The sequence below is a fragment of the Takifugu rubripes genome, chromosome 17, assembly GCF_901000725.2.
Source record: "Takifugu rubripes chromosome 17, fTakRub1.2, whole genome shotgun sequence".
NCBI classification, from domain to species: Eukaryota; Metazoa; Chordata; class Actinopteri; order Tetraodontiformes; family Tetraodontidae; genus Takifugu; species Takifugu rubripes.
In genome coordinates, this window is record NC_042301.1 from 524,577 (window position 1) to 550,298 (window position 25,722).

At 43.8% G+C, this 25,722-nt stretch overlaps 1 protein-coding gene across 3 annotated transcripts; it reads left to right on the plus strand.

The window, feature by feature from the left end:
- The first annotated feature begins 4,093 nt into the window (after nucleotides 1-4,093).
- Nucleotides 4,094-25,646, plus strand: armh3 (armadillo like helical domain containing 3). Of its 3 annotated transcripts, none has more exons than XM_003978729.3 (26): nucleotides 4,094-4,191; nucleotides 4,986-5,089; nucleotides 5,161-5,217; nucleotides 5,347-5,493; nucleotides 8,025-8,132; nucleotides 8,208-8,300; nucleotides 9,107-9,181; nucleotides 9,282-9,368; nucleotides 12,187-12,243; nucleotides 12,325-12,368; nucleotides 12,644-12,704; nucleotides 12,830-12,876; nucleotides 12,996-13,071; nucleotides 14,130-14,223; nucleotides 15,335-15,436; nucleotides 15,514-15,572; nucleotides 16,456-16,521; nucleotides 16,714-16,783; nucleotides 17,117-17,177; nucleotides 17,256-17,344; nucleotides 18,163-18,245; nucleotides 18,349-18,475; nucleotides 20,063-20,138; nucleotides 22,298-22,376; nucleotides 24,242-24,358; nucleotides 25,056-25,646. In XM_003978729.3, the coding sequence occupies exons 2-26, from the start codon at nucleotides 4,988-4,990 to the stop codon at nucleotides 25,146-25,148; spliced, it is 2,070 nt and encodes a 689-aa protein (XP_003978778.2). In that variant the 5' UTR covers nucleotides 4,094-4,191; nucleotides 4,986-4,987; the 3' UTR covers nucleotides 25,149-25,646. The 3 variants fall into 3 exon arrangements, with proteins under 3 accessions (XP_003978778.2, XP_029706110.1, XP_011618399.2); XM_011620097.2 differs by having other exon boundaries at nucleotides 4,133-4,246; XM_029850250.1 differs by lacking the exons at nucleotides 18,163-18,245; nucleotides 18,349-18,475.
- The last annotated feature ends 76 nt before the right edge of the window (nucleotides 25,647-25,722 follow it).

Sequence of the window (25,722 nt, forward strand, 5' to 3'; positions counted from 1 at the left end):
TCTAACACAACCAACACAGCTCTCACATCAATAATCCCTTAAATATATAAATCATAGAGATGTTCTCCCTAGATGAAGGAACAGTCTGCAAAGATCACCTCTCCACATATTTTTATTTTACCTTTTTCTTTGTCTTGCTCCCTCTCTTCCTCAGCCTGTCTCATTAGGCAGCATCTGATTCTGAGTGTTCAGCCAAAGGGACTGATGAAATATTACTGGAGGAAACCGAGAAGGAGAGGTGTTAGAGAAAGAAGAGAAGAAGAAAAAGAGAAGGTGTTGGTAGATGGAAGGGGGTAAAAAAGGAGGGAAGAGAATAAATAGCTCTGGCGCATTCGTCCCCCATTACCCTGGGAGGGCACTGTCACCATGGCAATGTGGCAGAAAAAGGATAGCACAAGCATGATGAGCTTCTGAACGCACACACGCACTCAAGCATGCACGCGCGCACACACACTCACACACATGCATGCACGCGCGCAGGCACGCACGCACACATAAAACTGATTCACACAGATTCCTGTCCACTTTAATACAGACAAGCTGAAACTGTTATGGGTCGTGCACATGAACATACAATGTCTCATATCTGAACTTTCTGACTTATATACAGGAACACGGTTAAAGGAGTGCAAAAATGTCAATATACTGCATTCACGTTGAACACCTTCTCCTCTGTTTCTGTTGCCAACCACTGTCAGAAGAGTTCTAAGAAATGAAACAGCAATGGCGTTGGTACCTTAGTCTGGAGGGGGACTGGGCTAAGAAGTGGATGGTTCTGGTAGTAGGGGGAGGTGATAGGAAATCTTCAGACCATTGCCAAGGTACCCTTGTGCAAGGTATCAAACTTGCAAATTTTCACATAGGCCCCTACAATGAGCTGGAGACTCTTGCAGGGGTGTATCCTACCTTTGCCCATATGCTGGGATGGCTCCAGGCTCCCTGTGACCCTGAAAGGGACAACGTGGTCAGGAATGAAAAACTTACCAAAAAATCCATTCTTGCCACTTTCTGTATTTTCTATACATCATTGTAGCTGTAGCAATTTGAAAGTTTGTGATCAATCTGATTTATCCTATCGATTGCGTACATAGTAAGCAGTCCCAGAGTCCCATCATATCCCTCTATAATCCTCGTGAGCTGGAGACAAAGATCAGTCCTGGGTCATTAATGTTGAACCTTTTGTACTGTCAACAGAATAACTAGACTCACTAGGAAGCCTCTTATGGAACTTCAGTAATGCAAGATCCAGAAGTCTGAGGCCTGGTGGAGACAGCAGACTGAAACATTGTACCACAGAGAGCAAAACAAACAGAAGATTTTAGCTAATAAGGGACTTTAGTGTTGATGCAAAGGCTTTTGGTTGTTGCAGCATGCTAATCACAAAAACCTGTTTGGATGGCAAATGTGGTGCCTAATTAGCTTTGGAAATCTAGTGTGCAGTGAGCCTGAGGGTGAATCAGAGAATCAGTGTCCTGCTCCAGCTCACCCTCTTATGTAAGACAGAAGCTGCTTCCTGCTCCTCTCAGCTACATAAATGATGGCAGGCTTCTGTTACTATACTGTCTGTTTGAGTGCACAGTGGTCCATTTACACCTGTTAGTCCACTACCTGTAGCCTTCAGAGAGAACGCGCTCTTCTCCAGTACACAACTCTTTCTACACCTCTGTCACACTCTTGTCCTCCCATTATCTCTTTTTTCTCTCAGGATGTTCTTTCAAGTTCCCCTGTCCCCTTTCAAGCCTTCTTTTCTCACAATAAAATTTTCTTGGCAGCATGTGGGACACTTCTTGCCAGGTAAATGATATCACTTTAAAGAGTGATATCTTCTTAACCGCTTTATCCCTTTGGGGGTCATGGGGAGGGTGAAGGAAGGGTCTACCCCTGGATGAGTTGCCAGTTCATCACAAGGCCCACAGAGTACCCAGGGTTCAGTACCTTGCTCAAGGGTACCTCAGCAGTGCTCTGAAGGTGTGTGTGTGTGTGTGTGTGTGCCTGTTTGTACACCAAATAGAAGAGTCTGATAAAGTCTGATAAAATGTTCCTCAAAAATGCTGCATGGCTCTCTGACGGATAGAAATAAATCAGAACTTTAGCCATTTTATACATGTGCTTGTGATTTTATTTTCTTTCCTAACAAATATACTTGCAGTACAACTCTAGACTGTGTATTGGTCTGACATTCAGCAAAAAGGTCAACTCCTTGCTGCATTACACGTGATAAGGAACCAGACACATCCCATAGCTGTACAGGAATAAAACATTGAGATTAGATGTCCCGCCAGACAAAATGAAGATGAACCTGAATTCATCTAGCTTTAACTTATTCCAAAATAGGATTGTCATTCATTGTATGCAAAGTGCATGGGTGGAGAAATGTGAAAAATAACTGAAGGATACAACAGTAAAAACAGAGTACGTTCGCCATCTAGTGGACAAAATAAATATTAGTGTTCAAATTACTGAAAGCTTAAATGGGAAAATTAGATCCAAGCATTCATTCCACATTTTGGGAAGGGGCCTGGGCACTGTGTCAGGCCTTTATATAAAAGAGCTTATGAAATGGCACATTTTAAGAGGGCATGGACATAACATAGCCAAATGATACAATTTTCTAAAGAGTGTCTTTTGAGAGGCCAAGACGACAACCAGGATAACTCTACAGGTTCTCTACAGTGAAGCAGGGTGGCGTTGATGGCAGCTGTGTGGCGACAACACCCATAAGGCAGCTGATCTTCAGCTGCTAATGCGGACATGTTTATACACCTTGGCTGTGTTGTGATTCGTCCTTAATCCTCTGCTGAGCATTGGTGTCCCTGCGTAGGTTCTGTGTCCAGGTGGGCGCGCTGGATTAAGGTGCTGTGTGTGCACGCCCCCTCCTGGTAAACTGCTGCAACGGCTTTCAGCTAGTGGGGATGGATGTTTTCAGGCTACATCAAATTACAAAGCTTTCCTCGTGGTAGGCCTCTGTTTGACGTGCCTTACCTCGTGTTTTTTTGTTTACTTTTCTTCTTATTACCTTGTTAATCCAGCAAGGAAGTAGCGCCTCTCCCTTTCACATTTAAACATCATTAATGTAGTGAACAGTGGTTCAGTTGTGTTTAGCCCAGATCGTGACCCACTGGGTTTGGAGGAGGGATGTTATTACAGCTTATGGTTATTATTATTATTTATGCATATTTGTATGATTTATCTGAGTTTGTAGCCGATTTATACCTGGATATTTTGTTTGACCTCTGTTTGGTATTACTAGCATTATCAGTTTGTGAGTGCAGTGACCTCTGCAACAGCTAGTTGGCAGAGTTTCCTTTTACCTACCTGACCCCCGAGGGTTAGTGTAAAGGCTATCTTTTAGTTGAAAAGAACCAAATTATTAATCACAGGGCCCTGCTACGAACTGGCACCGCATCCAGGGGTCTACCCTGCCTTCGTCCAAATGTGCACCCTCAAAAGGGACAAAAACAGTCAAGACAAAACAAACCGAATTATGGAATTGATTTTTTTAACATTTAAAATAAAAGATAGTTTTATTAAGTAAGAAATAAAATTTCTCAAATTAACTTGCATCATGCCTCCATTCACTTTTTGTATTCACCGGTGTTCTGAAAACCTTAAGAGAAGGTAAAAGAAATGTAGAGTCTGGAGTAGAAGTGCCAGTGCTAGGGTGGTGTCGAGGACACTGCGTAGGTTTCCGCAGACCTCTCACTGATTCTGCTACATCAACCCAACGTTATAAACGGTTACAAGCCTCGCTACAACAAACAAAACATGTCAACATCAATAATAAAGTGGGCTGATACATCCGTCAATCAATCTTTATTGATATAGCATCTGTTACAATCAGAATTGTCTCTAGACCCTCTCCAGAATCCCAGGGCCTGACCCCCAACAAGCAACAGTGGCAGGAAAAACTCCCCTTTAACAGGCAGAAACCTGGAGCAGGACGAGGCTGATGATTTACATTTCGATGTAACTTTAAATGTTCGTGTAGCAAGCGTTTATGTTGTAGGCAAGAACAAAAGGAAATTCGTCCTTTTGTGCAGCGTAATAGGTGTGGGCGGGGCTTGATGTATGACGTGTGTGACACAGCAGGTTAGGGTGTCCAGCCCCGCCCCCCCGCAGGCCGCAGCAGTGAGAACTTGACAGGAGCGACTGCTGTAGATATAAATACTCATAACTCTAAACCCTGTTGAGGTAAGAACACACCGGATTCCGAGCTATATTTCCAAGCATACCTAAAGCATAACAGGTGTAGTTTTAGTGCACGGTCGCATTAAAATCCTGCATTAAATGTGTTCCAATTTTTGTATGACTACCAATTCTTGCATTAGCTTAGTACTTAGCATTTGCTTAGATCGATTTTGGAAACCCGATCGTTATAATCTCGATCATAAAATTTCAGCATACCTTACTTATACTGTTGAGTAATTAATTGTTTGGTAAGCTAGACATAAAAACATATGTAAAGCTTGGTTAAATAGCCATCATTACGTTGTCCACTGTCAGCTCAGGAAGCTAGCCCAACTCCAGTGAGGGTTGCTAAGGTTTCCTTGCGTGCTCACCGTGTTGTGTTAAAGTTAAGACATTTGGCGATTCAGCTCTTCCAATGGTCAATAGTTTTACGTTAGATAGTAGACGGATATTGGCTGTGGATAAAATGTAAAGTTAAGTAAACTTTACAGCAAACTTTACAGCAAAAACACACAGAGAGATAAAACAGCTGGAACAGACTGGAGCTGGAAGCTGTTGAGTTAAAACCCAAAACCAAATGGTGTGTATCATGCAGGATCACGAGCACGCGGATCCACCACTAATTTTGAGTCAGTTGACCACTTCACCGAGAAGCTATTGAGCTAAAATACTAATATTTATCATAAAAATGTATTTGAAATATCAAAGTGTTCAAATGCATTTTGGTCTATGTTGAAGAAGCTTAGGCTCAGTCTTGTATTTATGTATTCATTAAACCTCTGTGTGTCTTTCCTCAGACATGTCTCAGATGGAGAAAAAAGCAGGGCTGCTGAGGAGAACATCTTCCTCTAAGAAGCCCTTGAAGGAGAAGGTTGTACTGATGTATGATGACATTTTTTCGGTGAGTATTATAAAGACAGATGTTCTTAGAAAGAGAAATTAAAGTTGACAAATGTGCTTCCTTTACTGTAGAAGGAAGATCCAGCGAAAAACAACCCTCGCTTTTGGGATGAGTTGTTTCTTATGAAGGTGAGCGAAGAATACTTTTATACTGTGAAGACGGATCTATTTGACTACAACCTTTGGCAATGGTTATGTACTATATTCTGAAAAAAAATATTTTCTTTAAATAATAAGCATTTGTGCATCATGTTTTAGGTCAATTTAGAGTACCTGGAATCCAAATTGGAGTGTTTAGATGGAGACGAGGTTCAACAGATCCAGGACAACATAAACTCCCTGTTTCACCACTGTGTTCAGGCTATGGAGGAAGAGCACCAGATTAAAGTGGTCAATGCATTGCAGGTATACGCTTCAGTTATCTTTACACTGGATACTTATAATAGAGATTCAAATAATACTTTGTGATCACTGATGGACAGTATGTCGGCAGTGCCAACAAAGTTCCTCCTTAAAGTTGGAGGAACACGGCCAAATTAAATCCTGTCCATTCATTTCATTTTTCATGATCAACTGAAGTGCTGAACTCCAGCAGCCGGACCCGTCCACAGACCCATTTCATTTGTGATTCTCTCCTCTGTGTCCAACATTAGCTCTACCTCTTTCCACAGATTTATAAACCATTTGTACTCTTTGCTCCCTAATACGACCCACAGCATTTCTCCTTTCTGGAATAACCCCACACGGTCTATATTTCCACCCTGTCACACAAAGGTTCTCGGACACCAGACGACAAACGTTCACTTGGTGTGTTGAGAACTTACAAACCACGGCTGCGTTCAGGACAGATGATGCATCGTTGCTTAGATTGGTTAGAAGAGAACTGGCTGCAGGCACCAGGAGGCCCAAAGTCACAACCACCCAGAACATCCAGGAAATTCTACCAGTGACCTGATGCCGCCTGATCATTGGTCCAAGCAACCTTCATTCAACTGGACAGCAAGAACTCCTCCATCCTGGGGTTCACCTCCACCTTAACTGCCACCAGCCCACAGACCCTGCACAGAAACTCTCAATGCAGACATCTCTCTCCACTGCATATCAGAGGAGCAGCCATGGACGGGGTCGCCAGCTCCGGGAATCTGAGTGTATAACTGTGTGCCTCTACTTCCTAGGGAGGCTTGGCGTACCAGAGCAGAGAGCTCAGTCATGAGGATCTGCTAAGCTGTGCAGTGGAGAGCATCCTCAGCACCCACAGGACTGGCACAGCAGCTGCTCTGCAGCAGTGATTATTGCTCTGCAACACAGGATTACACTATAGATGGTGTTTGGACTGCACAGTAGAGGGTGAAGAGCAGCCCACCCACTATAGATGGTGAAGAGCAGCCCACCCACTATAGATGGTGTTTGGGCTACACAGTAGATGGTGAAGAGCAGCCCACCCACTATAGATGGTGAAGAGCAGCCCACCCACTATAGATGGTGTTTGGGCTACACAGTAGATGGTGAAGAGCAGCCCACCCACTATAGATGGTGTTTGGGCTACACAGTAGATGGTGAAGAGCAGCCCACCCACTATAGATGGTGTTTGGGCTACACAGTAGATGGTGAAGAGCAGCCCACCCACTATAGATGGTGTTTGGGCTACACAGTAGATGGTGAAGAGCAGCCCACCCACTATAGATGGTGAAGAGCAGCCCACCCACTATAGATGGTGAAGAGCAGCCCACCCACTATAGATGGTGAAGAGCAGTCCACCCACTATAGATGGTGTTTGGGCTACACAGTAGATGGTGAAGAGCAGCCCACCCACTATAGATGGTGAAGAGCAGTCCTCCCACTATAGATGGTGTTTGGGCTACACAGTAGATGGTGAAGAGCAGCCCGCCCACTATAGATGGTGAAGAGCAGTCCACCCACTATAGATGGTGTTTGGGCTACACAGTAGATGGTGAAGAGCAGCCCACCCACTATAGATGGTGTTTGGGCTACACAGTAGATGGTGAAGAGCAGCCCGCCCACTATAGATGGTGAAGAGCAGTCCACCCACTATAGATGGTGTTTGGGCTACACAGTAGATGGTGAAGAGCAGCCCACCCACTATAGATGGTGTTTGGGCTACACAGTAGATGGTGAAGAGCAGCCCACCCACTATAGATGGTGTTTGGGCTACACAGTAGATGGTGAAGAGCAGCCCACCCACTATAGATGGTGAAGAGCAGCCCGCCCACTATAGATGGTGAAGAGCAGCCCACCCACTATAGATGGTGAAGAGCAGCCCACCCACTATAGATGGTGTTTGGGCTACACAGTAGATGGTGAAGAGCAGCCCACCCACTATAGATGGTGAAGAGCAGCCCACCCACTATAGATGCTGAAGAGCAGCCCACCCACTATAGATGGTGTTTGGGCTACACAGTAGATGGTGAAGAGCAGCCCGCCCACTATAGATGGTGTTTGGGCTACACAGTAGATGGTGAAGAGCAGCCCACCCACTATAGATGGTGAAGAGCAGCCCACCCACTATAGATGCTGAAGAGCAGCCCACCCACTATAGATGGTGTTTGGGCTACACAGTAGATGGTGAAGAGCAGCCCACCCACTACCGACGCCACTGCCATTAGTTGAATCTAATCTAATCTAATCTAATCTCCATAATCAGTGCAGGAAGATGGCTCTTCATCATGAGTGACTCCTCCCCAGACACAATCTCTGCGCCTGTGCGCTCAGGCAGGTGGCTGGAGCATGACGACCTGCCTGAGGTGCAAGTTCTGTCAGGAAGGTGCTCTGTGAAACCCACCATTTAGAATGTGTACCTGAGTGCTAAATTTGTACCATCTCATGTTGTGATCAAACCTGGGAGTGAGAAGAAATGTGTGTGTTCTTGTGAAATCGCCTTTAGCCTCCTGTCTGCATTGTTCTGCTTTTATTTACAGACTCTCTGTGCACTTTTTCGGGGGGTTCACCAGAAGAACAAGTCTGCATCTGGTTTTGACATCATCAACATGCTGATGGGGTTTGACAAAGCAGAGCAAAGAATGAAGGTGTGAAGAACTAGTGATTTTCTCTTCCTCCTCATGCCCTCATCATCATCATTGCGCTTCTTTTTCTGTGGTCAGGAGCTAATTGAGAGACTCGACAGCCTTTTGTGTGGAGACGGCTCGGAGAGCCTCAAGAGTCTTTGCCTCAAACTCCTGCTGTGTCTTGTGACGGTGAGATTAAATATGTGGCCTTACAGAATTATGACATCAGTTTTTGTGTTCAATTTTCTTGTTTTGGATGCATCTTATTATGAAATGTCAAGTTTAATTATTCCTGTTTTTGCATTTCTTCAGCTTGAAATAGATTAATTGGTCTTAAACTGCCTTTAACATGTTAATAATCTACACTATTCTTTATAATTCTTATATCCCACTAACAAATATTAGATTTTTTTTGTTTGTCTTTTTTGCAAGAAGCGTGTTCTTTAATCTGATTCATCTTCGGTCAGTTTGGAAAGGGCAATCATTTCCTTCTCCAGATAACAGTCCATATTGTGAACAATGCCCTCACACAGATGTTCTGCTCCTCACATATCAATAGATGATGGACAGAGGTTTTTCACACTGTTGCAGAGATTATGATTAGATTAACCTTTAACCTTTGCCGTGTTTCTGGCAGGACTAATAATTCTACTGGACAGGAGGGAAACTGCTCTACCTAGATAGGGTTAGGGTTAGATCTAGCAGATATATCCTGTTCAAAGCTGGAATAAAATCACATCATTGACTGTCACTGTAAAATAAATTCTTTTTTCTTTTCTTAATAACATGGCATATACAACTCACTAATTCTATTGTAAAGGCTTTGTTTCGTTTCCTTTAAATGTTTGTAACTGGTTTATGATTAAAAAAAAAAAAAGGTCAAGGAAGCCCAGTTGATCTATTTGAAGCCAAAGAGAATATTTAATGACATTCCTTTTCACTGCCTTTCCTTCTTTTTTTCTTTAATCACCACATTTTGTGGGAAAATTTTGCAGGTTACTGACAATATTAGTCAGAACACCATTTTGGAATACGTAATGATCAACAGCATATTTGAAGCCATTCTTCAGGCAAGTAATATGCAAAAGATTAATCTTAATTACGGTGCTGTTTGATTTGGTACATTTCTTCACCAGCATGTTCATCTCCGTTCTCTCCTCTCGACCTCAGATCCTGTCAGATGTGTCCAGTAGAGGCCAGCATGGTTACGATGCCGTTGTCCTTCTGGCTTTGTTGGTCAACTACCGAAAATATGAGGTGTGTGCATATGAGAATATGACATTAAACTGGTTCTATGGATTTATGATTAGTGCAGGGGGCAGGAAAAACCTTGGCAAACTTGCCGATATTTCTAATTTACAGTTGATTAACATTTTTTTTCATGAAGAACGCTTAATGAGTGTGAAAGTTTTATTATTATGCAATTTGCCCCGTTTGTTTCTTGAGGTACGGTGGTAATCAAAGGTTTGGGACCCCCGGTCTAAATTTCTGGGCCTGTGTTTACAAAGGATCCCAAGAATAAAAGTAACTCTTACTGACATAACCCTAATAATAATAAGGAAGGACCTTATCATCCATATAAATAATACCCCACTATGTCTGAAATGCATTCAGTTTCCTATTCTTATTGTGTCCAACCCTAGGTTGGCTAGACTTTGTGATTTTGGGGTGTTAGGGTTAGGGTTAGGGTTAGGGTTAGGGTTAGGGGATGGGTTTATAGTTAACTAGTTAATGCAGAAAGCTCCGTGCAACCAAGTCAGGCTTTTACTGGAGCCTGACATGGGCACATGCTTGAGTAATTGGAAAGTAGATGAAAATGGCATTATTGCAGGTACAAGAGTCCTGCTGTGCGTTAACCGGTGACATCATCACCACTGTTAGTTAGGGTTAGGGTTAGGGTTACAAGAGTCCTGCTGTGCATTAGCCGGTGACATCATCACCACTGTTAGTTAGGGTTAGGGTTAGGGTTAGGGTTACAAGAGTCCTGCTGTGCGTTAGCCGGTGACATCATCACCACTGTTGGTTAGGGTTAGGGTTACAAGAGTCCTGCTGTGCGTTAGCCGGTGACATCATCACCACTGTTAGTTAGGGTTAGGGTTAGGGTTACAAGAGTCCTGCTGTGCGTTAGCCGGTGACATCATCACCACTGTTAGTTAGGGTTAGGGTTAGGGTTACAAGAGTCCTGCTGTGCATTAGCCGGTGACATCATCACCACTGTTGGTTAGGGTTAGGGTTACAAGAGTCCTGCTGTGCGTTAGCCGGTGACATCATCACCACTGTTAGTTAGGGTTAGGGTTACAAGAGTCCTGCTGTGCGTTAGCTGGTGACATCATCACCACTGTTAGTTAGGGTTAGGGTTACAAGAGTCCTGCTGTGCGTTAGCTGGTGACATCATCACCACTGTTAGTTAGGGTTAGGGTTAGGGTTACAAGAGTCCTGCTGTGCATTAGCCGGTGACATCATCACCACTGTTGGTTAGGGTTAGGGTTAGGGTTACAAGAGTCCTGCTGTGCGTTAGCCGGTGACATCATCACCACTGTTAGTTAGGGTTAGGGTTACAAGAGTCCTGCTGTGCGTTAGCCGGTGACATCATCACCACTGTTGGTTAGGGTTAGGGTTAGGGTTAGGGTTAGGGTTACAAGAGTCCTGCTGTGCGTTAGCCGGTGACATCATCACCACTGTTGGTTAGGGTTAGGGTTAGGGTTACAAGAGTCCTGCTGTGCATTAGCCGGTGACATCATCACCACTGTTAGTTAGGATTAGGGTTACAAGAGTCCTGCTGTGCATTAGCCGGTGACATCATCACCACTGTTGGTTAGGGTTAGGGTTACAAGAGTCCTGCTGTGCGTTAGCCGGTGACATCATCACCACTGTTGGTTAGGGTTAGGGTTAGGGTTACAAGAGTCCTGCTGTGCATTAGCCGGTGACATCATCACCACTGTTGGTTAGGGTTAGGGTTAGGGTTACAAGAGTCCTGCTGTGCATTAGCCGGTGACATCATCACCACTGTTGGTTAGGGTTAGGGTTAGGGTTACAAGAGTCCTGCTGTGCATTAGCCGGTGACATCATCACCACTGTTGGTTAGGGTTAGGGTTAGGGTTAGGGTTAGGGTTAGGGTTAGGGTTAGGGTTAGGGTTAGGGTTACAAGAGTCCTGCTGTGCATTAGCCGGTGACATCATCACCACTGTTGGTTAGGGTTAGGGTTAGGGTTAGGGTTACAAGAGTCCTGCTGTGCATTAGCAGGTGACATCATCACCACTGTTGGTTAGGCACTGGGAGAATACAGAGGCAGCTGACGGGGTGAGTGACAGTTGGGATGTACAGAGAGTGGACAGGGGGCACAGGAAGAGGGTTAGGAGCTATAGCAGCTGTGGCTCCCCACACATGCAAGTAGTGACCAATCGTGCCATGCTCAAGGAAAACATTGTGTAACCATTTTGCACGGTGCCCTCACCGCTCTCCTGCTTACTATGGTATGGCTACCGTTCCCATGAAGACGGAGACCTCACAGTCTTCGTTCATGCTCTGCACATGCTACTTGGGCACAGTTCTGATTTCACTCTTAAGAGGCTCAAGTGTCAACAAGTGCCCAAGAACGTCTGCATCACCTGGAGGGGAGCTAGCATTATGGGCCTAGATCAGTTCTCTGCCCTGAGTTGTACTGTGTAGTTCCTCTGAACATTTGTCCAAAACTCTGAACAGGAAGATGACCGATTTCCCACTAAACAGGAGAAGTCTGTCGGGAGATAGGAAATGGTTTTCAGGTCCCCATTTCTTTAGTTCACAGTGTGATTAAGAAATGACAGTTGAGAGGAACAGTGGAGGTCAAGATCAGGTCTTGTATTCACAAAGACTCTGAGTCCACTTGCAGAACTCCTAATTGAGCCTAAAAATTCCTAGTGAGGAGTCTTAGCTTAAGGGTGATACAGGAAGTTTTTGGGAGCAACCGTGAGCAAGGAGTAGACAGAACTTTCTATAATTGTGAAGACTTGTGGTTGACCCTCTGCTAAGTATGACACGGTCTTTTTTTGAATGGTTTGGACTTTATTTGACCCGTTGAGTTATTTTTCCCTAGTCCGTGAATCCATACATTGTGAAGCTCTCCATTGTTGATGATGAGCCCACGCTGGATGTGAGTATGCTGACAGATTCATGTCTAATAGTGATCTTTCTCCTCACATGAAAGATTTGACGCTGGATTTCCCCCCCACAGGGAATGGGTATGGTGGTTCATCAAGCCTTGACAGAATACAACCGGTGGGCTTTGAACTTTAAAAGATTTGTATTTCTTATTTTCTTTTGGAATGATGTGTGCAGAGGCTGCTGGTGCCGTTATCTGATTTTGAAATGTCTATTTCTGTTCTCTTTGAAAATACATGCTTTAAGACATAGAGATTTATACCTAATTTACATTAATACACAGTCATTTTTGACTAAGACAGATGTGCCTTTAATAATAAATAGAAAGAAAGAAATTAATTTCCTTCCACTTTTCTTCTCTCCCACTACCTTTTCATCTGTTTTAACTATAGACAGTACAAAGAAAAAGAGGAAGAGAACCAGGGCGGCTTCTTCTCTACCCTTTCTAGTATGGTAGGACATTCATTTGTAATACAATCATCATTTTTATATCTTTTCCTTGAGGGTAGTTAAATGTTCTTATACTGTATCTCCACCTGTGGACTCGAGCTCCTGGCTAACCCTTTTTCTGCCCACAGGTCGGCAGCATGTTCATAGCAGACGCTGATGAGAAACTGTCTGTACAGTAAGTGTTTTATGGACACAGAGCCAGAGGACTTGGGGCTGGTCGGCCTCATCTCAGGGGTGCTGAAGGATCATGAGCAAAAGGATTTTAAAAGGATTGTGTTTTTATTTCCCCTGAAGGACCAATGAAGCCATTCTGCTGGCTCTCTATGAGGCAGTGCACCTTAACCGAAACTTCATCACTGTATTAGCACAGGTAAAAGAAACGAGTCCTATGTAGAACTGAACTGTGTTGAGCTTTGCTCCCACACCCTGAGCCCTCTTTATTGCTCTGCTGGTAGTTATAAATGACTCAGTCTCAGGTCAAGTTCTTACAAAATATTTTTTAATTTCTTAGAGATATGAGTTTGAGCTCCACGAAGAAGGAACATTATGAATGGATTTGAACATCAGCTGACTAAAACCTTGACAGAGATGATAATATACAACATTTTTATGGTATCTTTTGTTGGCTTTCTTTGTGTTTTCCACTGAATGTGGGAACAGTGACCACAGCAGCTGCTGCGTTCCTCAGCGCTGGGAAAAAGACGAGTGTTTTTGGAATAAACGAGTAGCCCTGCCGAATTAATAATGTAATTTAATAATGATTAGGTGGGCCACATCAACAGCCTATACACATGTACTGCTGGCTGTCCTCTGTATACCCTAACCCTAACATAACCCTAACCCTCTGTATACCCTAACCCTAAACCTAACCCTCTGTATACCCTAACCCTAACCCTAACCCTCTGTATACCCTAACCCTCTGTATACCCTAACCCTAACCCTAACCCTCTGTATACCCTAACCCTCTGTATACCCTAACCCTAACCCTAACCCTCTGTATACCCTAACCCTAAACCTAACCCTCTGTATACCCTAACCCTCTGTATACCCTAACCCTAACCCTAACCCTCTGTATACCCTAACCCTAACATAACCCTAACCCTCTGTATACCCTAACCCTAACCCTCTGTATACCCTAACCCTAAACCTAACCCTCTGTATACCCTAACCCTCTGTATACCCTAACCCTAACCCCTAACCCTCTGTATACCCTAACCCTAACCCTCTGTATACCCTAACCCTAACCCTCTGTTACCCTAACCCTCTGTATACCCTAACCCTAACCCTCTATACCCTAACCCTAACCCTCTGTATACCCTAACCCTAACCCTCTGTATACCCTAACCCTAACCCTCTGTATACCCAAACCCTAACTGCAACACGGTGAACAACTGTTATCATTCTTAACTATATTTGCTCTTTCAACAGAGCCACCCTGAAATTGACATTGCAACTGGATCTGTCACTCCCACCCCAACCACCCCTACAACACCGCTGGGGACAACACCACCCTCCTTAGACAGTACATAATGCATTTTATTTATTACTGCATTTTGGTTTTTTGAGTGGACTGATGGTAAAATAGAAAGAAGTGTTGGTTTTGAATCAGTCAGGAAGGTCTTTGAAACTTGTCCTCTAGCATCGAAGATGAGGCGAGCTAGTTAGCGCTTCCTTAAACATGCAGTATAACAATCTTTTGGTAGGGAGGTAGGTCGGTAAAGGGATTCTGAAGCTGTAGACATTTAAATATTTAACAGTTTACAACGCTTATCTAACAGAAAGAGAAGGGTTTATGCAACTTCATCATAACAGTCAGATTATTACACCATCCTTCTTGCTTATTACAAAGTACTACTTTATCACTTGTGGATACAAATAAAGTACTTATTACCAGGTTTGAACTCATTCCAAACTAAATTAGTGTGCTTGCCGTATCTGATGGAGATGGTAAAAGGTGCATGTTTCTATCTGACTGCATTAAAACTTCCATCCTCCCCCAAACATCGATGAATGTACAGTTGTGTCACATCATGGTCGTTTCAGTACATATTTTCAACGTATTCCCAGACTTGCTTAAAATTGAAAATTCCTCAGATTTGCACCCTTAAACTGTAATGATGACATTGCTGTGGAGTACAGTTTGAGGTACAAGAGCTTTCGGCCAGTCTGCTATTGACTGCCAGGCTTTTTCCCTCTTCCTTTTAATTGCACTGGTGCTGCCAGTTTTTTATCTTTTATTTCTTAATATTGAAGAAGCAACTGTTGTCCAACAGACATGAAGAAAGTCATGTGTCTGTTGACATGTTACATCAGTGGTTGGTCTTCTTAAGAATGAATGCCCAATCATCCACGCCTGGCTTGACGAAGCAAGTCTTTTCATCCCAGTTTGGCCAATGTGCAACCGATGAATCCAAGACGGCACCGATGAGGGTTTCCTGTAACTTGACAGATAAGCAGCTGACTGGGAGAGAATCTCTAGCTGTGACTTTGTGAATATCCGGCTCCAGTGTTGTTGAATCCATGTGTATATGCATCTGGAAGGCGTAGTCTAATAACACTGATTATTTGCAGGTTCAACTGTGACCTTTTCTAAACAGCACTTTATATTAACCCTAACCCTGTCTCTTGCTCAGTGATGAATAATCCAGAGCTGCCTCTGGATCCCAACATGCAAACTTGCAATCTTCTCATTACCTTCCTCAAATACGCCTCGATCGTAATGCAGGATACTAAAGGTAAACAGAGATCCCATTTTCCACCTCGGCTTCATTCCGACTCATTTTCATTATTCACACACTGTGTTCTTTTCTAGATGAGCATCGACTCAACAGTGCCAGACTGTGCCTGATTATCCTCACCTGCATCGCTGAGGTAGGTCACAGCTGCAGCATCTTCAGCCTTAGGTTAGAGTTAGGGTTAGGGTTAACTCTAACTCTAACCCTAGTTAGGGTTAACCCTAACTGTGCCTGATTATCCTCACCTGCATCGCTGAGGTAGGTCACAGCTGCAGCATCTTCAGCCTTAGGTTAGAGTTAGGGTTAGGGTTAACTCTAACTCTAACCCTAGTTAGGGTTAACCCTAACTGTGCCTGATTATCCTCACCTGCATCGCTGAGGTAGGTCACAGCTGCAGCATCTTCAGCCTTAGGTTAGAGTTAGGGTTAGGGTTAACTCTAACTCTAACCCTAGTTAGGGTTAACCCTAAGCCTAGTTAGGGTTAACCCTAACTGTGCCTGATTATCCTCACCTGCATCGCTGAGGTAGGTCACAGCTGCAGCATCTTCAGCCTTAGATTAGAGTTAGGGTTAGGGTTAACTCTAACTCTAACCCTAGTTAGGGTTAACCCTAAGCCTAGTTAGGGTTAACCCTAACTGTGCCTGATTATCCTCACCTGCATCGCTGAGTTAGGTCACAGCTGCAGCATCTTCAGCCTTAGGTTAGAGTTAGGGTTAGGGTTAACTCTAACTCTAACCCTAGTTAGGGTTAACCCTAAGCCTAGTTAGGGTTAACCCTAACTGTGCCTGATTATCCTCACCTGCATCGCTGAGGTAGGTCACAGCTGCAGCATCTTCAGCCTTAGGTTAGAGTTAGGGTTAGGGTTAACTCTAACTCTAACCCTAGTTAGGGTTAACCCTAAGCCTAAGCCTAGTTAAGGTGAACCCTAAGCCTAGTTAGGGTTAACCCTATGCCTGGTTAGGGTTAACCCTAAGCCTAGTTAGGGTTAACCCTAACCCTAAGCCTCGTCTGTGTGATAGGACCAGTACGCCGATGCCTTTCTCCATGATGACAACATGAATTTCAGAGTCAACCTCCACAGAATGGTAAGTTTAAGCTGTGATTGGTAATCAGTACACATGTATTTTTAATTGATTCTACACATATAGTTTGACAATAATGGTACACATTTGCATCATTACACATGTGCTCCAAGTAATTATTCAATGAAAAGTTCTGTTTATGAAGTGATAATCAGTTCTCAGGTAACTGAACATTCGTCTTATTGTCTTTTTCAGCCCATGAGACACAGAAAGAAAGTTGTGGACAAAAGCATTCCTTCCCGGCCGCTGGTGTGTGCCATTTTAGGTACGAGTACAATTAAAGTTAACTGTCCGTATTGGGAGGTTTTTTGAGGATGCCTACATTGTTCCATCGAAGTGCAGAGATTGTAGGTTTGAAATATGACACCAGATCTCATCTTGCCTTCTCTCATGGTGACACTATTGCGTTTATTCCTAATTTCATTTAATGGAAAAACATTTAGTATTTAGTACTTGGATTGAAAATCAACCTGTGAGCTTGTCTTCATGCTTTTATTGTTTAGCCATTTATTGCTTTTGTCTGCATCCATTATGTTTGAACTGAAGCCTTTTTATATTTAATGCATTTAACAGCTCTTGTCACTCTTATTTTTTCTAGATCTGATGGTGGAGTTTATTGTCACTCATATGATGAAGGATTTTCCCATGGATTTGTACTTGTAAGGATACTCACAACATGCAATCTAGAGTGTCTTGTAACGTCATTTCATCACCAGATCCATCCTTTTTCTCTGCAGGCGCTGTGTGCAGATCATCCATAAACTTTTATGCTACCAGAAAAAGTGCAGAATCAGGCTACATTACACATGGAGAGAGCTCTGGTCAGGTAATAATGGGCAGTTATAAGGAAAGGGAAAAAGGGAAGACAATTACTCCCAAAAATGAATGATGTCAAGGGTCTTAAGTGGTAAAAATGGTTAAATCCAGTCCAGGTTAGGGTTAGGGTTAGACTTGGATCATGAAATGGCATTTTAAAATCCCTTATAAATCTCTTATAAATTTGACATCATGATTTCATTCTACAAATTGACTTCACAGCATTTTCCAAAATAATGTGAAAACACTGTTGTTTGCGTTACTTCCCCTGAAAAGCCAGTAAATGAGAACTGCATCCACCAAAGTCCTTTCCTAACCCTAACCCTAGTCCTAACCCTAGTCCTTTCCTAACCCTAACCCTAAGCCTAACTCTAACCCTGACCCTAACCCTAGTCCTTTCCTAACCCTAACCCTAGTCCTAACCCTAGTCCTTTCCTAACCCTAACCCTAAGCCTAACTCTAACCCTGACCCTAACCCTAGTCCTAACCCTAGTCCTTTCCTAACCCTAACCCTAACCCTAGTCCTTTCCTAACCCTAACCCTAGTCCTTTCCTAACCCTAACCCTAACCCTAACCCTAGTCCTAACCCTAGTCCTTTCCTAACCCTAACCCTAACCCTAACCCTAGTCCTAACCCTAGTCCTTTCCTAACCCTAACCCTAACCCTAACCCTAAGCCTAACTCTAACCCTGACCCTAACCTTTCAAGTCTTTGGTTCTATTGTTTTGCCTCAGTGATAGTTTAGTAGATGGGGGGGTCACGCAGAGATATGTCTTCACAACAGGCATGAAGCCACCGTAATGTGTGGATACGTGTCCTCCTGTTTCAGCTCTCATCAACCTGCTGAAGTTTCTGCTGTCGAATGAGACCTCTCTACTTGCCAAACACAACATCTTCCATCTGGCCCTTTTGGTAGGAAACACACTGTTGTGAAACATGCAGGCAGGGTCACAGTCACAGGATCGCATCCCCTCCTGTGGTGAGCTTTGTTACGAATGACTGTCTCCTCATGCAGGTTGTGAATCTGTTCAACATGTTCATCACATATGGGGACACGTTCCTACCGACCTCCAACAGCTATGATGAGCTCTACTATGAAATTGTACGAATGCATCAGGTCTTCGACAACCTCTACTGTATGGGTAGGTCTAGCCCTAACCCTAACCCTAACCCAACCTCTACTGTATGGGTAGGTCTAGCCCTAACCCTAACCCTAACCCAACCTCTACTGTATGGGTAGGTCTAGCCCTAACCCTAACCCTAACCCAACCTCTACTGTATGGGTAGGTCTAGCCCTAACCCTAACCCTAACCCTAACCCAACCTCTACTGTATGGGTAGGTCTAGCCCTAACCCTAACCCAACCTCTACTGTATGGGTAGGTCTAGCCCTAACCCTAACCCAACCTCTACTGTATGGGTAGGTCTAGCCCTAACCCTAACCCAACCTCTACTGTATGGGTAGGTCTAGCCCTAACCCTAACCCTAACCCAACCTCTACTGTATGGGTAGGTCTAGCCCTAACCCTAACCCTAACCCAACCTCTACTGTATGGGTAGGTCTAGCCCTAACCCTAACCCAACCTCTACTGTATGGGTAGGTCTAGCCCTAACCCTAACCCAACCTCTACTGTATGGGTAGGTCTAGCCCTAACCCTAACCCTAACCCAACCTCTACTGTATGGGTAGGTCTAGCCCTAACCCTAACCCAACCTCTACTGTATGGGTAGGTCTAGCCCTAACCCTAACCCTAACCCAACCTCTACTGTATGGGTAGGTCTAGCCCTAACCCTAACCCTAACCCAACCTCTACTGTATGGGTAGGTCTAGCCCTAACCCTAACCCTAACCCAACCTCTACTGTATGGGTAGGTCTAGCCCTAACCCTAACCCAACCTCTACTGTATGGGTAGGTCTAGCCCTAACCCTAACCCAACCTCTACTGTATGGGTAGGTCTAGCCCTAACCCTAACCCAACCTCTACTGTATGGGTAGGTCTAGCCCTAACCCTAACCCCTAAACCCAACCTCTACTGTATGGGTAGGTCTAGCCCTAACCCTAACCCAACCTCTACTGTATGGGTAGGTCTAGCCCTAACCCTAACCCAACCTCTACTGTATGGGTAGGTCTAGCCCTAACCCTAACCCTAACCCAACCTCTACTGTATGGGTAGGTCTAGCCCTAACCCTAACCCAACCTCTACTGTATGGGTAGGTCTAGCCCTAACCCTAACCCTAACCCAACCTCTACTGTATGGGTAGGTCTGTTTCACAGTACGCAAAACTATTTTGGTCCAAATCATGATCATTCATATTATATGTAATGTATTTATTTAGCTAATATCTTAATTGTCTAAAATTAAAGGAGGCCTTTAAAACCGTTGCAAATTAAAGCTTTTGTTTCCTAAAATAATGTTCTTATTAATTTCACTGACATTTAGCCTCTTCCAAATGTGTTTGGCATCAGTATTTTTTCCTTGATGAATCTTTATGTACATTAAATGAAACATTAAATGGCAGAAGTATTAGTATTAGTGGGTTAGTGTTAGTAACTAGTATTACCTGTGACAGAATGAATGACATCCTTCACTTGTCACTAATGCTGAGTTAAAAACAGCAGAAGATTCTTTGGGTTTCAGAAGTCAGTGAAGAAGTTTTTGATGAAATATGTGAATTAGTCTTATTGTCAGAAAGAAACATCTTATTAGTTTTGTCTGTTGTTTCCACTCTCCAGTTCTCAGAGTATCAACCAACACCGGCCATTGGAAGGAAGCAGCCAGCAAAGTCACGCACGCCCTGGTCAATGTTCGGTAAATAGACACACAAGCACACAACCTGGTCAATGTTCGGTAAATAGACACACAAGCACACAACCTGGTCAATGTTCGGTAAATAGACACACAAGCACACAACCTGGTCAATGTTCGGTAAATAGACACACAAGCACACAACCTGGTCAATGTTCGGTAAATAGACACACAAGCACACAACCTGGTCAATGTTCGGTAACTAGACACACAAGCAATGTTCGGTAAATAGACACACAAGCACACAACCTGGTCAATGTTCGGTAAATAGACACACAAGCACACAACCTGGTCAATGTTCGGTAAATAGACACACAAGCACACAACCTGGTCAATGTTCGGTAAATAGACACACAAGCACACAAAAGGTTGGAGGAAGTGACGTCTTTGAAACCGTCGTTGAGATAGTTAAGTCTGATGACACATCCACCTCTTTAACCCTAACCCTCTAACCCTAACCCTAATGCTAACCCTAACCCTCTAACCCTAACCCTCTAACCCTAACCCTAACCCTGCTAACCCTACGGAGCTAACCCTACAGAGCTAGCCCTACAGAGCTAGCCCTACAGAGCTAACCCTACAGAGCTAACCCTACAGACCTAACCCTACAGAGCTAGCCCTACAGAGCTAGCCCTACAGAGCTAACCCTACAGAGCTAACCCTAACCCTACAGAGCTAACCCTACAGAGCTAACCCTAACCATACAGAGCTAGCCCTACAGAGCTAACCCTACAGAGCTAACCCTACGGAGCTAACCCTAACCCTACAGAGCTAGCCCTACAGAGCTAACCCTACGGAGCTAACCCTAACCCTACAGAGCTAGCCCTACAGAGCTAGCCCTACAGAGCTAGCCCTACAGAGCTAACCCTACGGAGCTAACCCTACGGAGCTAGCCCTACGGAGCTAACCCTACGGAGCTAACCCTAACCCTACAGAGCTAACCCTACGGAGCTAACCCTACGGAGCTAACCCTACGGAGCTAACCCTAACCCTACAGAGCTAACCCTACAGAGCTAACCCTACGGAGCTAACCCTAACCCTACAGAGCTAACCCTACAGAGCTAACCCTACAGAGCTAACCCTACAGAGCTAGCCCTACAGAGCTAACCCTACAGAGCTAACCCTACAGAGCTAACCCTACAGAGCTAACCCTACAGAGCTAGCCCTACAGAGCTAACCCTACGGAGCTAACCCTAACCCTACAGAGCTAACCCTACAGAGCTAACCCTACAGAGCTAGCCCTACAGAGCTAGCCCTACAGAGCTAACCCTACAGAGCTAACCCTACGAAGCTAACCCTACAGAGCTAACCCTAACCCTACAGAGCTAACCCTACAGAGCTAACCCTACGGAGCTAACCCTAACCCTACAGAGCTAACCCTACAGAGCTAACCCTACAGAGCTAACCCTACAGAGCTAGCCCTACAGAGCTAGCCCTACAGAGCTAGCCCTACAGAGCTAACCCTAACCCTACAGAGCTAACCCTACAGAGCTAACCCTACAGAGCTAACCCTACAGAGCTAACCCTAACCCTACAGAGCTAACCCTACAGAGCTAACCCTACAGAGCTAACCCTAACCCTACAGAGCTAACCCTACAGAGCTAACCCTACAGAGCTAACCCTAACCCTACAGAGCTAACCCTAACCCTACAGAGCTAACCCTACAGAGCTAACCCTACAGAGCTAACCCTACAGAGCTAACCCTAACCCTACACGTTGCTTCAGGCCTGTAGAAACATTCAGTGTTGGATGGACAACATTTTAAATGTGAAGTATATATTATAGTTATACTTATGTTTGCTGGAGAGCTCCTCAAAGGGCAACCTGATAAATCCTTGTATTATTTTAGTTACAGATGCTCGAATTTCTTCGAGTTTTTGTTATTTTGGGTCAATTATCGACAAGTTTTCAAGTTTTATTTGATGTCATAATAGGTTAAAATGACAGTTGGGGTTTAGGGCTGAACCGTAGGCTGGGCCTGAGGACATACGCTGTTTCTTTGATGCAGCATGGATGAACCAACCATTTTTATGTCTTTCATATCAAAACAGATTTTGGATGGTCGTGGTTCTAAATGATATGGCAGATTTGGGGCTACAGGATTGTAGGCTGCTTCTGAGGGGTTTTACAAGTGGATTTATTTACATTTTTGTATATTTCAGAGCCATTATCAACCATTTCAATCCCAAGATTGAGTCATACGCTGCTGTAAATCATATTTCCCAGCTGTCTGAGGAACAGGTAGGCACAATGTTTTACTCTTGCATTAACCCTAACCCTAACCTTAACCTAACCCTTAAAAGTTAGAAGGCTCCTGTTAATTAAAGAATATTCTGCATCATCCCAACCTCAAGGGAAGAGGTTTGGTTTACTTTGTGGATGTAGTAAATGACACATACATCAATTTAGGATGATATTAAGGTTGGAAATGCCTCAAATATATATCTAATTTACTGGCTGCACTTCAGGAGGGTGTAAAGCCAGTTAACCACCAACCTTTTTACATGTACATGATATATATGTGACAGACACCATAAAATACAAACAAGTTTGATAACATGCTCTTCTTCATAAAAAATGACTGAATCTCTTCAAAGTGATACATTTATATGCTGTTCAAAAAATAGTGAACATATTCCACAGAATAGTCCAAGTCAGTTGCATTGCTGGGAATATCATCCAGTCACCTTCACATATGGGAAATGGAGGAGAGGCTTTTGTCTGTGGTGTCCCGAGGTGTGAAAAATAAGACTGGTGGAGGAGCAACAACCTAATGAAAAGGAACTCAGATGGAAGGAGCGTGCCAGTAATGTACTGGGTGTCCTGTTCTGGGCACCTGTTCTGTAGTGGGCTGTGAAACAGCCTTAATGGGCCTCCAGCACTGTCAGGTGTCGGGAGCTCGGAGGAGAGAGCAGAAGGCTGGGAGCATTTTTGGAGCATGCATGTTTCTAACCCTAACCCAATATTAGACAAGGTACCTTGTAGTTCCAGTTTTCAGAACATTTAGGTCGGATTGAGTGGAGGTAGCTCAGATTTTGGGGGGGGCTGGTCGAAGAATCCAAGGGTTCTCGGTTCAAGTCCTAGTGTGGACAAAACGTGGTAGAGGAAGGTGTGAGAGCATCCTCAGAGCACTGCCACGGTGCCCTTTAGCAAGGGACCAAACCCTGCCTACTTATCCAGGGGTGAACCTGGCCTTCGCCCATGCAGTATGACCCCCCCAAAAGGAATAAAGCGGTCAAGAAGGCGAGATGAAACCGGATAGATCAGATTGTGGCGGTTGAAGCTTTTACGGGAACAAAATACAAGTTCCATCTTGTCTCCAACTAGGAGTTGCCGACGCAAACGGATGGTTTAATATCGTCTTCCTCCAACTGCCGAGTATGAAACCTGAAGCTCCGCTGGGCCCCAATGATGGAGTAAGGTGGAGCTAAATGAAGTTAGAGCGCCTCTGATTTCTCTTTCTCCCATGTAGATGTTCTTTTCACCCTCCTTCGATTGTTCTTAGTCATTCTGCAAGTGCAAAGAAGAACCCAAACACACATGAGGTTCGATTTCATTTTATGAAAGAGATGGTGAGCCTGTAATGTGCAGAGATGTTGTGACTATTTTATTGGTGTCAAATGGGAATAAAACAACTTGTGGCAGGACGAGGAACGACTCGGACAGAGCAGATGGTTTTGGACGTCTTCATATATACTAAATACTAAATGGCGTGTCGAACAAGGGCTAACCACGCCCATCACCCCATGCATCACCTGGGTGTGAGATACACCTCCATGTGTCTGCCAAAAACCGAGCTTTTTCCATACCATATTGGGAGACTCGGCTCTAGATAGAGGCGCTATGGAGGCGTGATGGTAACAGTTTTGGATTTGGAGGTGTGCCTGTTTCTATCGTGCTTCTAGAAAGAACTCACTGTGCCTCATTCTGAGCGTAAATGCTGCGGAGGTTCATTATTAAACGATGAAAATGATCTGTGGAGACAGCCTTACGTTCTTATCCTGGCCCAAAACCAGTGTGTGAATGTTCTCTTTAAAGCATATGAAGTTCTGAGCAGAAACAGGACAGCAGATTGGATGATCCCTCTTCTGGTCTCATCCTCTCAGGTGTTGGAGGTGGTTCGGTCCAATTATGACACGCTGACACTCAAACTGCAGGACGGCTTGGACCAGTTTGAAAGATATTCGGAACAGCCCAAAGAGGTGGCATTCTTCAAGGAGCTGGTGAGAGATGATGATGTTCGGTGGCTCAAAAGCCTCTACGCTCTTTTTCAGTTTTCCATTAGTTTTAAACATCCACTTATTGTTGAAATAAATCCACATTTGTGAGTTATGTGTTGCTAGAAATTCTTTACATTGGATGTCATTCACTTGTTATAAAGCAGTAAAAACCATCAACATGTTAAAAATGTTCATTAACAGATACTCGGGTCTGCTGCTAATCTTGATTGGTTGTTGACTTTTTATTAAAGATATTTAAATACATATTTATGTAAAGGAAACTGAGATGTAGTGGTAGTCACATATCAATTTTGTTATTACTAACCCAGAACATATTATTAATGAAACCCTTCAGTCCATAACATTCAAACCTTTCATAGTATATAAATATAAAATCATTTTTAATCTCACTCAGTTTTATCAGATCTTATTTAAATACATAAAGATATTACTGATGTGCCTTGGGTGAAAATTGGCATTTTTACTGACATCCAACATATGGATGCGCTCTAGCTCTCAATTTCCAATACAGGTACAGATCCGAGGGGGTGATCAACCTACACCCCCCCAGCCTCTTGTCCAAGATTGTTTTTTTTCATTATAATATCAGCCTGATTAGTGAAAGATGCCCAACAGTTCACTCTCTCTCTCTCTCTGTATGTCTCTCTATCCCATTTTTATTCTTTCCCTCTCTCTCCAGGTTCGCTCCATCAGTCTCAACGTGAGGAAGAACGTGTCTCTGAACACACTAAGTCAGGACGTCCTTTTGAAAGAGTTCTCTTCCATCTCCTGAGACACACACTGGACATCCTTTTGTTTTAGACATTTATCCACTGGTCGACCTTCCCTTCTCACACACTAACGGGCTGAATGCAGCTTTATATCTGAAAAGTCCCCCCCCCACACACACATACACACACACGTACGTATGTGTGAATACTCGCCGCAGTTCTCCTTTTCTCTACTCTGTTCTGAGCTGTTAACTGAAACATGAGCAGAGATGTTAAAAGATTGATGTTTGGCTCCACTTGCTCTTCTACTGGTTATGATGTGAGTGGCTTCAGTGGTCTAAATAATCAGTCTGGTTTCTTAAGAATTTGTATCTCTAGTCATTATTTCAGGTATAAAACTACTATATACCCTGTCTAACAAAATAAATTCCAATGAGCTTTGAGTATTTTTGAGTTTATAGTGAGCTAGAACATTAACTTTGTAATTGTGGAAGGTCTTATTAGTTTCCATTTGTTTTGTACTTTCAACATTTTGAGCAATAATAAATTTCTAAAAGCTCTGAAGTGACTAACATTCACATTACACACAGCAATTGTGGTTACCTAAGAATGATGTCTGCTGATGCTACTCTGGTT